At 52.2% G+C, this 12,150-nt stretch overlaps 1 protein-coding gene across 1 annotated transcript; it reads left to right on the top strand.

Annotated features, from left to right (window-relative positions):
* The first annotated feature begins 1,208 nt into the window (after window positions 1–1,208).
* COLCA2 (colorectal cancer associated 2) lies at window positions 1,209–8,375 on the top strand. The gene is made up of 5 exons (XM_039721981.1): window positions 1,209–1,288; window positions 3,667–3,761; window positions 5,291–5,357; window positions 6,718–6,944; window positions 7,788–8,375. The coding sequence occupies exons 1-5, from the start codon at window positions 1,282–1,284 to the stop codon at window positions 8,103–8,105; spliced, it is 714 nt and encodes a 237-aa protein (XP_039577915.1). The 5' UTR covers window positions 1,209–1,281; the 3' UTR covers window positions 8,106–8,375.
* Window positions 8,376–12,150: the final 3,775 nt, after the last annotated feature.

Raw genomic sequence — 12,150 nt, 5'->3', positions numbered from 1 at the left:
CCCACTAAGGGAAGGGTTTCAGCTCCCAAATTCCTCAGTGAGACCCTGTCCCCTCCCTGCAGAGCACATTCCTTTGTGCTTGGGGCAGGTGGGCTCCTCTCCTGGTGGGATGTGTCCCTATAAAGCTGTCCCAGGCAGGGCTTGGCCTACCAGGAGCTGCAGGGGCACATTTCAGAGCCAGGAATGGCCTCACTCCCCACAGAAATCAAGTGTTATTTGTTCAACTTAAAGGGAAAAAAAAAATAAAAAATTCAGCCGTGACGACAGCCAGCCTGAGCTGCTGGTAGATGATTAACAGCCTGGCCTGCTCTCTGCCTCACTCCCTGCCCGTGGCTGAGGCTGTGGTCCCCAGGAAAAGGCTTTAAAGGCAGCCTAAAAACCCAGTTCCAGCTTTGCTGGGAAGGGATGGCTGTCCCAAAACTCTGAGCCACACGCTGAACCCCACAGCTGCAGCTGCCAGGGCAGGCAGCACTGAGGCTTGTGAGGAAAAGGCCGATTTGTGCAGCACAGGCAAAGAGCCTGAAGTGGGGGAAAGCACAAATAAACTGCGGTGTGAGCCCAGAATCCAGGCAGAGGGAGGGAATGCTGTGGGGAGAAGTGGGGCTCAGGTAACTTCAGCCACCTGGGTGCCCAGGGCAGCCTCTTTGTTAGGCCACACCTGCCCGCTGCCATTTTTGCCCCAAAACCTCAGAATTTAGCCTTAAAACGTGAAAAAATGTGCAAAAAGCAAGTCGGCCCCTCGCAGAGTGCTCACTGCAGGTAGCAAATGAAATATGAGAGGGCTGGAGCCCAGCCTGTGCATCTGAGGGGAAAACACTGAGCTGCTTTGGAGGCATCTGCTTCATTCAGGGAAAGATGGATAAAACCCTACAAATGTCCCAAAAGCAAAGGGTGGGGAGGGTGACCCCAGCAAATCCTATTACCCCAGACCCTCTGCTAGATGGGGATGTGCTCGGTTTCACAAAAAGATAGCCCATTTTGTGGAGCCTTTGAATATTCAAATTGAAAGTATCGCGCAATCATTGATTGTCAAATCATTGGTTTCTAGAGGTTTTAAATACTTGGCATTAGGAGAGAAAAACTCAAACTTATACCCGTAGGGATAAAACAATAATATTGTCGGGATCCACCTGCCATTACCACCAGGCAGGCAGGTCCCTTCAACCCCAAATTTCAAGCCTGACTCCTCTTGCCCCCTTGGCCAGCTTGTGGGGCCGGGGCCGGGGCCACCTCTGCTGCTGCACCGGGCACCTGGCGAGGTGCTGCCCGCTCCGGCTCGCCATGTCCGGTAAGCCCCGCTCCGTGCCCCCGCCGGCCCCCACGCCCCGCTTTGGGGCCGTTTCGGGGTTCGCCGGGGTCACTCCGCCAGCGAGGCGATGCCGCCTGCCAAGGCAGGAGGGAGCGGGGAGGGCGGGGAGGAGGGAGGGAGGAGGCGCGGAAGGATCGGCTGCTGCCCGCCGGGTGCCAGCGCGGCCGGCTGGGGACGGGGCTCCGCGGGCACCGCCGGGCACCCAGCGGGGCTTCTGCCCCGGGGGGCTGTGCTGCCACTCCCAGCCGGGGTGGCACAGGGGATCCCGCACGTCTGTGTGCCCTGCCCGCACATCTGTGTGCCCTCTCTGCATCTGTGCCCTCCCCGCATCCCTGTGTGCCCTCCCTGCACCCCTATGTGCCTTCCCTGCATCCCTGTGTGCCCTCTCTGTATCTGTGCCTTCCCTGCATCCCTGTGTGCCCTCCCTGCACCCCTGTGTGCCTTCCCTGCATCCCTGTGTGCCCTCCCTGCACCCCTGTGTGCCCCCCCTGCATCTCTGTGTGCCCTTCCCACATCTCTGTGTGCCCTCTCTGCATCTGTGCCCTCCCTGCATCCCTGTGTGCCCTCTCTGTATCTGTGCCCTCCCTGCATCCCTGTGTGCCCTCCCCGCACACTCCACCCTGGCCATGCTGCCCCTGAATCCCAGCCCTGCTCCCCAACCCCGAGTCCACACCCTGTCCTTGTCACCCTACTCCCAGCCCACCCTCAGCAGCTTTTCCCTCGATGCCCAGCACATGACTGTGCCCCTGGAACCCCAGCCCCATCACCCTGCTCTCTGACCCCCAGAATCATCGCTCTGCCCCTTCAGTGGGCAACCCACCCTGGCCACCCTCCTCCCTGACCCCCAGTCCATCACCTTGCCTGCCCCCTGCGTCCCAAATCCATCACCCTGCCCTTGACCCCCTGCCCACCCCAGCCTGTCCCTGTCACCCTGCTCCTGATTCCCCACCCTGTGCCCACCCTGTCCTTGCCCCCAGCCCCATCACTCTGCTCCCTGCCCACCCCATGCCCACCCTGTCCTTGCCCCCAGCCCCATCACTCTGCTCCCTGCCCACCCTGTGCCAACCCTTGGCCCTGCTACCTCAGAGCCCTCCCTGGCTGCAGAGATCTCTGCTAACGCGGGTGTTCTCCTTAAATCCCACCCTTCCCTCCCCTCATTTTCCCCAGCTTGTTGAACAGAAACAAAACACAAACCAGGAGATGAATAATCCCCGGCTGAGCCCAGCTCAGCACAGTGCCCTGAAGGCAGCCCTGTCACGTCTCTGGAGGGCCCCGGGTGCCTGTCCCAGCTCGTCCTGCCCCAGAGCAGCCCGGGGGCACTGAGAGGGCTGCCAGAGGTCACGGCACAAGGGGACAGTGCCTGCAGTGCAGGATTCCCCGGCCCTGTGGGCACAACCTGCAAACCCAGCGTTGTTTCTGTGCCAGGATCTCCTGGCACTGTGCAGCTGCCTTGGAGAAGGAGTTCTGTGCCCAGAGGTGGCACTGGAAGGCCGGGTTTAAATCGGGCACTGCTGTTCTCCTGCTGGGAGTTTATTTTTGGTGCCTCCTCTGGGGCTGTGTGCTCCCTGCTCTGGCATTTTCTGAGTGTAGAGAGCAGTCTGGGTGTGTTTCCTTTTATTGTGTGATTTCAGTTAAAACACCAGCAGAAAGCTGGGACAGAAACAACTGCCAGAGGATCTGAGTGTTTTACCATGAGTGCAACAAGTGAAAGTGGTTTTTCAGAAGAAGTAAATTCTTTATAATTTCCTGTTCTAAAAATCCCTCATTAGGTAGTGACTGGTGATTGCTGGCTGGTTTTGGCTGGATTAAACACACCCTCAATTCTTGTTTGAAATAAATAGGGGTGTACATGAGCAGAATAAAGAGATAATCTAGGCTTTGCAAGAAAGAAGTCATTTTACTGGTGTTTTGTTGAGCTCTCTGAATAACCACCCACATATTTCCATTGTTTTATTCCTGGGCTTCATCTGCCAGATGAAACGCTTCCCACATTTATTTTCAGGTCCTGAGAGAGGCAAATATGTCAGGAATTTAAATGAATCCAACAGCAGCACCAGATGGAGCTTGGTATTGGGAAAGCTGGAAGGGGGGCAGGGGAAGAAGCAGCTAGATAAGAATAAACATGTGGATTTTAAATATTATCAACAGCAAGATTTTCATGAGTGTCTGCTTGTCCCAAGCTGGACTAGCAGGTGTTAAAGAAGGCTGTGAGTGTGACTGCAAACAGAGACTAAAAAATTAGTCATGTTAAGTCTAAAACTGTTCTCCACATGGAGCACACCTGAAAACCTGCTGGATTTGCTGTTTGCTCCGAGATTCTCCCTCCTTGCAAAGTGTTTTTCCACAAATTCTTCCAGGAAAGCCCAAGGTGTACCAAGGCGTGAGGGTGAAGATCACAGTCAAGGAGTTGCTGCAGCAGAGGAGAGCACGACAAGCAGCCACTGGTTCAGCAGTGAGTAAAAATATTGTGGTGTTGGCTTTGTACCTTCTTTTTTAATGTTTTTATTTTTGCCAGGACTGTAATCTCTGGGCCAAAATCTGAGTGTAACAGGCTGGTGAGGATGGGGGAAAGGAACATTCAGTCAGTGTAGCTGCAGCAGTGACCTAAAGGAGTGAGAATCTGAGGAATACAGGCAGAAAACAAAGCTGCTGCTCCAGAAAAGTCACTCCCTCCGGGATGGAAGGCTCACCTGGGCAGCCCCATCCCTTCTGGAGGAGGGGCTGGAGCTCTGTGTGCACACACACGTGCACATTCCCTCTCATTCCCTCTTCCAGCCTTTGTAGGATTCCTCCAGCTCCAGCCACTCAGGGGATTTGCATAAAGAGCTTGGCAAATCATTATTTCTTCCTGGTTCATGACATTGCAGCTCTTGAAGCCTTTCAGATTTCAGCTTCTGCACTTTGCTGCAGCTGATTGCACAAAAACCAGCCTGAGATCCGGGGCAGAGAGGTCTGGGTGAAGAGAATTATCTGGTTTTGGAAAGGCTGGGTCACTGCAGCCCCAACAGCAGCAGCCTCTTCATCACAGCCAGATGTGGAACCGGTTTTCACTTCCCACCAGCACTTGACACAACCCCTGTGGTGCCCACACAGGAAAAAGTGAAAAGTGGCGGTGAGGGAAGTCACCTCGGTGACCTGCACAAGGTATGGCCCGCCCCAAAGCCCCGAGGCTTTGGGCTGGCAGGATGTGCGCTGAGGAAAGCTCAACCTGGGGACTCCATCTCTGCCTTGTCACGTCTGCCCCAGGCACAAAAGGCACCCTCAGCCCAGAAGAGCCACTGTTTAAGGAATTAAATGCACGAGATGTGCCAGGAAGTTGTTGCCAGGGAAATGAGCTGCTCACTCGAGAGCATCTTGAATAAAGGAAATTAAGTGGAGGGCTGTATGAATTAAATCTAAGGGGAAAACCCACGCCAGCATTTGTACTTGCAGAGTAAAATCCTGGCCCCCAAGCAGCAAAAGTCCTGTTGCTTTTGGGGTGGATTTCTTCCTTCCAGCAGGTCAGGTTCCCAGAAGTGGTTGATCTGTCTTGCTTCAGCTTCCAGCATTCCTTAAAAAACGAAGCTGTGCCTTTTCAAGGAGCACTGCCAGAGCTGCTTCTCAAACATCAATCCAGTCTGATGGGACACCTGCGGTGCTCTTTAGTTAATTACTCATTCCCAGTAATATCCATCCCTACGAATTCCTTGGGATTCCCTCCACGGTGGGATTCACGCTCCTGGAAATTAACACACATTAGTTTCAGAGGCAGCTCTGCAGAATCGGGAATGCAGCACAAAGAGCCCCTGAGCACAGAGCTGATGCAGGGGCTTCACCCCGGGTGGGTGCAAAAATCCTCTTGTGCAATGTTCATCCAATGCCAGCGAGGTTTTCCCAGCCACAGCTAGGAGGGAAATAAGGTTTATTTAAAGAGTTTTCCCTGAAATCCAGACTCACCTTGCTCTGTGCCACAGCTCCTCTCCTTCCCTTCTCCTTGCCCAGGTTCCTTGGGACAGCAGCAGCAGCAGCAGCATCCAGTTCGCAGAGTCTGTGTCTCCGCCTCACCCAGGTTGGTACAAAGCCCATCCACACGGCCCTTCCCACCCCATTCCCAATTTTTCCCACAGCCCCGAGCCTTCCCAGCCCTTGTTTGAGGCCGGCAGCGCCCGAGGTGCGGCCAATCAGCACCTGCAGGGAGCCCGTGGGATGCAGATGAGGAGCTGAGAGCGCACCGGGCTCTCCTTTCCGAGGCTCCCACAGCAGGGAATTGCATCCCCTTGGGAAGGGATGCTCATCCCGAGGGAATAACATCACCCTCCCCAGGCTGTGGGGCCACTGGGGGTCAGAGTGCCCTGGAGCCCCTGGCTGGGCTCTGTTCTCTCCTCCCTCTCCTGCCAGCATCCACAGGAGTGAGAGAAATACCAGATTTTCAACACCACCAAGAGTTTCCTCCTCCTGCCTGTGAATATCCAAGGAAAAGGGGGAAGGGGTGAGGGGAGGGGCGCTTTGGGCTCACAGATCCTTCAGTTATCCCCAGCACAGAGGAAAGGCTGTGCAGGTGTGAGTGCACACACTGCACGGACAAGGAAATTGTTAAATCATCGATAGCTGGGAATCCATTTGCTTATGTTAATAAAGAAACGTGAGACACACCAAAGCTGACATGCCAAAGCCTTTTCAGGCTGGAAAGTCTCCATCAGTTTATGTATTTTGGGTGTTTCTCACTCCCCACAGCCAGCTAAACACTGCCACCTTTGACCCTGCAATGTGCATTTCAGACCTGTGCCCTTCACGTGGACAGGGCTTAAACCATGTTTGAGCTTGGTGTGTAAAGATAATAATTTGGAAAAGCCAGACCTGCTGTGAGCTTTTCAGGAACTCACCCAATGCTACATGGTCACAATGCCACATCAGCCCTGCCTTGCTCCATTTGTTCTGCTCAGAAGTTCGTCTCCTGTCTGGCTGTTTGGAGGATAAAAAAGCAAATTATCCTCCTGTTATCCCCTTTTTCCTGCAGGTGTAGCTGCCCCGGGTCTGGAGATGAGGCAAAGGCACAGCTGCCAGGCTGGGAAGCACAAATCACTGCCTGGCACCTTCCAGGGCTGCAAACAGGGCACAGAAGGGAGGCCAGAGGGTCAAGAGTCTGAGGGAATTTCCAGCTGGATCCCTGTCCAAAATGCCTGGGGCCTGAAGAGTTTCCAGCAGTGAAAGAGCTTTATAGCAGAGGGGGCTGCATTCCCTGAGTTATCCACAAGCTTTTGACATCTCCCTCGTGGTTTCTGCTTTCCTACAAAATCCACCTTGCCCTTGAAAGGCCTATTTATGTCTAAATGCACAGGGTTACTGAGCACAGGAGAGCACCGAAACCTGCCCTTTGTGAAGACAAACACTGATTAATTTGCTGCTGTCTGCTTTCCTTTCTCTCCTAGAACCTTTTGAAGCAGAACCCATCCCTCCTGTGCCCAGCTGCTGCCCGTCCTGGCAGTTTTCCAGCTGCCTCTCCTGTGAGGAAAGCCCTGGATACCTGGAGCAGCTGATAGATTCCTGCCTGCAGTCGGATGCACCCTCTGAGCCAGCCTTCAGTGCCCTCCAGCCATCCCCACACTACACCCCTGACACCTTCCAGCCAGTCCAGCTCTGCTTCAACCAGGGCCTGGTGAGCTTTGGGACCAGGGGAGCTGTCCCCAAGGGGAGAGGGAGCCACCTCCAGCAGCAATGTGGGAATCTGGCTGCTTTCAGGAGCCTGGCATGCTCATGGGCTCGGAATGTTTCCCATGGAGAGCCCCAGATAAACTGGGAGAGGCTGCAGGATGGGGAATGTCCCTTCTGGAGGCCCTGTAGATTTTGTGCAAATAGCAGCACAGCTCCTGCTAGGGGAAACTAGTGGGAGCTGTGCTGCTATTTGCACAAAACCATTAAACCCACCAACAGAAACTGCCTTTGGGTTTGGACCTCCAGGATCTCCCTGGGCAGGGATTGTCCCTTAATAACAGAAACTGCCTTTGGGTTTGGATGTGCAGGATCTCCCTGGGCAGAGATTGTCCCTATTAACAGAAACTGCCTTTGGGTTTAGGTCTTCAGGGTCTCCCTGGACAGAGATTGTCCCTATTAACAGAAACTGCCTTTGGGTTTGGACCTCCAGGATCTCCCTGGACAGAGATTGTCCCTTAATAACAAAAACTGCCTTTGGGTTTAGGTCTTCAGGGTCTCCCTGGGCAGAGATTGTCCCTACTGACACAAACTGTCTTTGGGTTTAGAGCACCAGGACTTCCTTGGGCAGGGATTGTCCCTTAATAACAGAGATTGCCTTTGGGTTTGGACCTCCAGGATCTCCCTGGGCAGGGATTGTCCCTACTAACAGGCACTGCCTTTGGGTTTAGAGCACCAGGATCTCCCGGGGCAGCCAGATGAGAAAGGCAACAGCACAGGAATTCTGGCTGGCCACATTCCCCTGAAATCTCCTTTTTTCCCCTTTTTTTCTCTCTCTCTCCAACTGCAGGCTGCCAGCTCTCCCAGCCCAGCCGACCTGCCCAGCCCGTGGAACTCGAGCTGCTCTCCCCCTCAGCTGTCTCCCCTCACCCCGCTGACCCCCAGCCCGCCCTACAGCTGTCCCATGGAGGAGTGGCCCTGCCACCCGCCGTGTCCCCTGCCCAGCCCCGCCTGCTGCTGCACGGCCTGTGGCTCGCAGGGCAGGGACAGCCGGGGCCAGCAGTGCTTCCCCTGCCCCAGCACGGACTGCGTGGAATTCCTGCCACCCCTGGCCGTGCCCGAGGACTTCTTCAGGAGGGACAGGAGCTGTGACATTTGCTACAGCTAATGGGGGCTGTGGTTTCACACATCCACTCTATCCAAAGCAGATTAAATTGCCCATGAACTATGCAAAGTCGTGCTGCCTAACACAGCCCAGTTTATTCTTCACTACTTACACTTTTTTTACAAGATGCTGTCACTACATTGATCTAAGGTCAGGGGTGTTTTGTTGGTGGTGTGGTGGTTTGGTGGGGTTTTTTCCCTGTTTATTTTTTCATTGTTGCTGTTTTTTAAAATAAATCTGAAGCTGCCTTATCAAACACTTGTCATTAAACCAGCTCTTTTTGATACAAATAAATCATTTGGTGCAAATGCTGAAGCCTGGTCATTTTTCACGTGCTTTTCTCTTCTGCTGCTGACCCTGCTCTCAGAGGTGAGGATGAGATTTTGAGCAGCCTATTCAGTGGCACAAAAGCTCTCCCTCACCCCTTCCAGCAGATAAAAGGTCCATATTTAATCCAGCACCCAGCTTTTCCCAGAGAACACTGTTCATCAGCCAGCTCTGAGCTGGATCTGCAGCTCCTCAGGCTCTGCTGCAGCTCAGGCTGCCCTGGTGACATTTCCCAGTGGTTCTGGCAGAAAAGCAAAGCTGTTTGCCCCTCCAGGGTTTAGCCCATGGCTCCTCAGAGGCAAAATCCAGAGCCAAATTTCTCTGACTGCTGCTCAGCACCAGCTTCCCTGGGAGGCAGTCTCGGTGAGAGGCTGATGTAGTGTGGCAGCTCTTGGTCAAGTTTGGGCTGTTGATAAAAGATTTTCAGCATAATCAGCTGAACAGGAGCTAAATTATTTATTTTTTAAAAAAGTAGATAATAGGAAAGTTGTAATACCTGAGGATTTCCTGCTTCTTGCATAAACCCAGACCTTTCTAACATTTTGTCTTGCCTCCTCCTCTTGGTGAGACAAACTCAGTGTCTCAGCTGAGCACCCAGACTGGGAAGAAAGAAAGAAGCATCTCCCCATATTAAATTGCACAAAAAAAGAGAACATAACTACACCTGTGAAGAGAAATATAAATTCTATCCAGCAGTTTGCTCACCTCATCCAGACACTTGCACACTGAACTGAAAACCTTTCCAGTTCCTTTACCTTATGTAAGGTACCAGGGTGTTTTTTTTACCAAAACATGCTTTAAAAATATTCAAATAATATCTCCCCTTCTCCCCTGATTAATCTCAGGATTGGCCTAAGTGATAAATTCATGAGGTCACAGCAAAATATTTCTATTATTCTAATATAAATGATAAAGAGCTGTAATTTTGCAGCAGTTAAAGGTGTGATCACCCTGTGTAGGGACACCCCACCAAGTGTCATTTCAGTAGTGCTGGCAGCTGCTTCAGCCCCTGAGTGATCTTTTGGGGCCGTGAAGGGCTGAAATTCTGTCCCAGAGCTCACCCAGTGCCAGCTCCTCCTGCCTGCTGCCTCAGGAGCAGGCACACCTCGAGCCACACATCAGAACCCCTTATCAGCAACAAGAAAAAGCCAGAAAATAAGGCTGAGGCAAGATATTGGAGGCTTTTAAAGGAAATGGGGTGCCCACATCCTCCCCATGGCTTGGCAAGTTGGCCTGAGCTTAGCAGAGCCAGGGAGATGCTCTCAGGGAGTGAAAGGGCACCATGAAATGATAAATAAAAGTTTAAGAACTCAATAACATCTCACAGGAGCAGCCTAGGTGTGCACAGCAAGGAGGGCAAGTGTTGGAGTCTGACAAGAGATCTCTGACCTGCAGCTGGGGTGGATTATTGGCAGACTGCACACTTATCAATATCTTGTGGTGTGGATCCTCCCCAGGACTGCTCTGTGCAAGGGCTGTGCTTGTGCCCATCCCTGATCCACTGCTGGGCACAGGATTGTGCCCAGCAGTGGATCAGGGATGGGCACAAGCACATCAGCACTGAAACCACCCTAAATCCCAACCTTATCCTTGGATAATGCCTGATCCAGGCAAAAAAAAAACCCTCCTCAGTGGAGGAGACCAAGATATCTCCAGCAAAATGTTCCTACACACCAAAACCTCCAGTTTTTATCAGCTTCCATCACACAAGCAGCACCTTTTCCATCCCTTGCAGCTTCTTCCTCTTTCCCTGCTGCTCCTTCTCCGGTGGTTTTGCAATCCCCCCAGTGCCAGACTGGAAACAGGTTTGAGATCTGTCCCCACCTGGCTGTCAACAGCCCCAGGGACACACTCGGGACAAGTAGAAGCTTGCTGGCTGTTGACACAAGGCCTTGTTGATACAGAAAGGGAAAAAACACAACAGAGCCGTTCAAAGGTTGATTGTGTGTTTTCTGGCTGTGAGAAATGTATTATTTCCCTCTTTTATCCCTCCCAAAAGTAAAAAGGAGTTAAAGGAAATACCTAAAGCAGAGCTGGCTCTGCTGAAAGGCTGGCATTTCATCAGTCCCCGCCAGGTGAAGCCCTGACTGCCTCTATAAACACAAACCCGAGGATCATCTCGTGCTTACAAAGCCATGAATAACTCCAGAAGTCACCCACACTTACAGAGAAAAAGAAAAGCTTCTTATTTTCAGCTTCTCTACCCGAGAATTTGATCTAAAAGTTTCACTTGCCAACCGACTGACAGCTTTTCTATGGTGCCACTTCAGAACGTTTGTTTGGTGATAACGAGCCTTTGTTATTAACAGCTTATCCAAAGCCACAGGTAGGAAGAGATAAACTGTGCAAATAAAGGGATATCACACACTGCCAGCACGGCTGAGCTTTGAGAAGGCTCAGCAAGGCTGAGCTTTACATTTCCCCTGAAAGAGCAATAAAAAATTGAGGGGTGAGCTGTGAACTGCTTAAAGCAGTGGAATTCACCCTGGCAGAGACACTTAGGACAGGTTTGAGATTTAAAACTGATTTTCTTCACAGCCAGGCCAGGAATTGGGAAAGGGAAAATTGTTTTACACACAGGGGGAAGCAGCAGCTTCCAACAGTCTGGTGGCTCCAGTCCAAAGGCAACAGGAGCAGCTTGTGGATTGGGGCTGCTTCCAGAGCAGGCCTGTGCAGGCTGAGCTTTGGGAAGCTGAGCACAGCGAGGAGCAATCCTGGGCTCTTCCCACGGCAAACCTCATCTGTCAGCTCCCAGCAGCACCAGCTGCCAGGGGGATGCTTTCATTCCTCCCCTAAAAGGATATTTTCCCTGATATTCTGGAGATGGTGTGATTCCAGACTCCCATTGACACTGCTTTGTATGAAATACCCAAGAGATGACATAATCAAAAGAAAAGCCACTCAAGAAATCTGTATTTTTTTCACTACCAAAGGACTTCAGTCACCTCACAGACATTTCTAGGTGGCAAAAAGCTTTTTACATTTTATGTGCTGCTCACAGTTTGACAGTTCTGCTGCTGCAGGTTCCAGAAATTGATATTTTATCCATCATTCTGCCTTGACACACAGTAATACCTCCCTGATACAGTTCTCACTCCGTTCAGGGCTCGTTGTAACATCCTTCCAAGTGAGACAGCACAGGCTTTTGCTGGCCTGTGCTCAGATACATGAAAATTTATGCAAACACATGCAAATACACGTCTGCCTCTCTGTCAGCAGGATTGTAGGTACGTGTAGTGAGAGGCAATGGCCCAACAGCAGAGAGCAGGGCTGGAAAATCGAGATCTCTGCATTTCTTAAGAGCTTTTGTTCCTGTCAGTTGTTTAAACACTCCAGGCCTGCGAGTGCCTCAGGAAATCCCACTGAGGTAGCAGCCAGTGGCTGCAGTGATTTAAGAGCTCTGCCCCTCATCCCCCTGCTCATCCTGCTGGAGAACAGCACCCGTGCCCACCGAGGAACCAGCAAAATAAAAATACAGCTCAGAGTGAGCCCCAGGACGGGCCGGCCTCTGCCAAACACGGCCTTGCAGAGCCACTGATTGCACAGCAATCCACAAATCATTTCACAGAAACGCTGAAATGAACCTGCTACACCCTCCCAGGTGGGAAAGGGAGAAGGAGAGCCCTCCTTGCACACACCCACACGGGTTTGCTGCCCTAAAAGCTCTTGGAGACCCAAAGGGATTCTCTGTCTCCCACACAGGTGAGGTGAGCTCCCACCT

Source organism: Passer montanus, unplaced genomic scaffold (genome assembly GCF_014805655.1).
Source record: "Passer montanus isolate IOZ18808 unplaced genomic scaffold, ASM1480565v1 scaffold47, whole genome shotgun sequence".
Classification (NCBI taxonomy): domain Eukaryota; kingdom Metazoa; phylum Chordata; class Aves; order Passeriformes; family Passeridae; genus Passer; species Passer montanus.
This window is presented reverse-complemented; position numbering and strand designations above follow the sequence as displayed.